General features: G+C 50.1%; 1 protein-coding gene across 1 annotated transcript in view; it reads left to right on the plus strand.

Moving 5' to 3' along the window:
- Positions 1-1,427: 1,427 nt before the first annotated feature.
- Positions 1,428-1,881, plus strand: part of EMH_0090050 (uncharacterized protein) — a gene marked incomplete at both ends in the record, with an annotated part of 495 nt that continues 41 nt past the window's right edge. Inside the window, one exon of the mRNA XM_013501525.1 lies at positions 1,428-1,880. Coding sequence (XP_013356979.1) covers positions 1,428-1,880 — 453 coding nt within the window. The remainder of the gene's footprint in view (position 1,881) is intronic.

Consider the following 1,881-nt stretch of genomic DNA (forward strand, 5'->3'; position numbering starts at 1 on the left):
AACGTCTTCGTCTTAGCCGCAGCCGTATGCAGCAAGTCAGAGGCTTCTTGATCTAATCTCTGACAGCCTGAATGCAACAGAGAGGCAACGTGATATATGCATTTGCCGTTGTTTTCAAGTACAGGGCGTGCAACGGTGCGCGTCTCATCACACGGATGTAAAGGCGTTCTGCCGTGCAGCTGCTAGACCAGACATTGCCAATATGAATCTAAGGGCTTGCACTTCACTGAGCAAACATCACGCGACTCTCCAGCGATCTGCGCAGTTAATTACGCTGGACTGACACTGTTCCGCTTGAGCCCTTTCAATTAAACGGGGAAAAAATACTATGCCCAAATCCACATGCTTTGAAGGAATTTAGGGCTTTGATGTACGCTACTCAAAAATCACGTAAATAAGTAGCGAAAACAACGAAAACTGGACGCCTGCCGGTTTACCTATTAGCAGCTCATTGACATGCAGCTGGAGACTCTGGCTGCCGTCCGTTTTGGGGTTGTAAAGAAGGTCCATTGACTCAACTTTTCTGCTCGTTTTGTATACCAACAACAGTAATATTTAAATATTTTACTAGGCTTAGAGCTAGCAGTAAGTTCAGAAGACAAGCTGCAGATGCATGAACGTGAACATGAACATACAAGAGACGTCGAGTGGGAGCGTCGGCGGCACTTTAACACCGACTCTCCCCTTAAGCACTTCTCCAGACAATCCAAAAAAGTCTAATTTTTTTGATATAGAGTTATCTTAATCGTTTTTGATTCGCAAAGCTGCAGCCTTTTTGACGGCGCACCTGCCCAAGGGAGGTCGGTCGGTCGAGTTCCACTCGCATGCAGGCCCGCAGAAACGAGCGGTGGGAAGGCAAACAGGACTGAAAAAGTGACTTTCTGAGTTTAAAACTAAATTGTCCTCAACTTTTAAATAAAATGGAAACAAAGGACAATAAAAAAGGGTAATTTCGATGCACAGTTGGGTCGGTGTTGGTCTATCTCCGGACCGCCCGAATCGCCTCAGTTGAGTCTCACGAGGCCAGTCGTGAGCCTGAAGATAAGACGATTACTTTAGTTATATTTCCCCCCTTTTTATCGAATATATGCTGAACAGCTTCGTATTGAGTCTTCTCCCGCCATACTGACACTGTAGCAAGATCCGAAACTTTCACTTGAGCCCTGACCCATACTCACAAGAAAACGCCGGTTCAGCTGGTCACCTAAGCTTCCCTCGTAGCTGATCCATTAGAATGGAGCCTTGGACTACCGGCTGAGGGGATTATAGTGGGGAGCCTCGGGGAACGCCAACTCCTGTCTGCGCTGGGTGTTGTTCGTTTTAAGGGAAGGCTGCGGCTGCAGCTGATGCTGCTGCTGCTACTGCAGGCCTTCAGTGCTGCTGCCGCCGCTTTTGGTTCGAAATGAAGTGTGGGAGGGAGGTTGAAGATGTTACTTGTGGGCCTTGGGGCTGTTGCTGCAGCCGGCGCTGCATTTGTGTTGCCGCTGTTGCTCTACTATCACTTTGTCGACAGGCGGAAGAGCAGCCCGATTGCAGCTCTATCATTTTGCTTCACACTCACCTTTGCTCTTCTTCTTGCCCTTCTCGTGCCCATAGACATCATGCAGGCTTCCACAGCCAACTCTGCTGCCTTACGGAAGACCGAGCCCTCTCGAGAGCTGCAGCAGCCGCCATCTGTGGCTGAAGCTGCTGCTGCAGCTCACGCTTCCAACACAGCAGCAGCAGCTTTTACTCCCGCGGGAGCAGCAGCAGCAGCAGCTGCTGCTGCTGGCTGGGCAGCACTCAGGAACGCTGTCCTTCCCCTCACCCCTGAGGTGTTGCAGCAGCTATACCTTTGTCTTGGCATCGCTGTCTTCCTCTGCTGCTTCGTACTGACACCTG

Source organism: Eimeria mitis, genomic scaffold, assembly GCF_000499745.2.
Source record: "Eimeria mitis Houghton genomic scaffold, Emh_scaff7021, whole genome shotgun sequence".
Lineage (NCBI taxonomy): Eukaryota > Apicomplexa > Conoidasida > Eucoccidiorida > Eimeriidae > Eimeria > Eimeria mitis.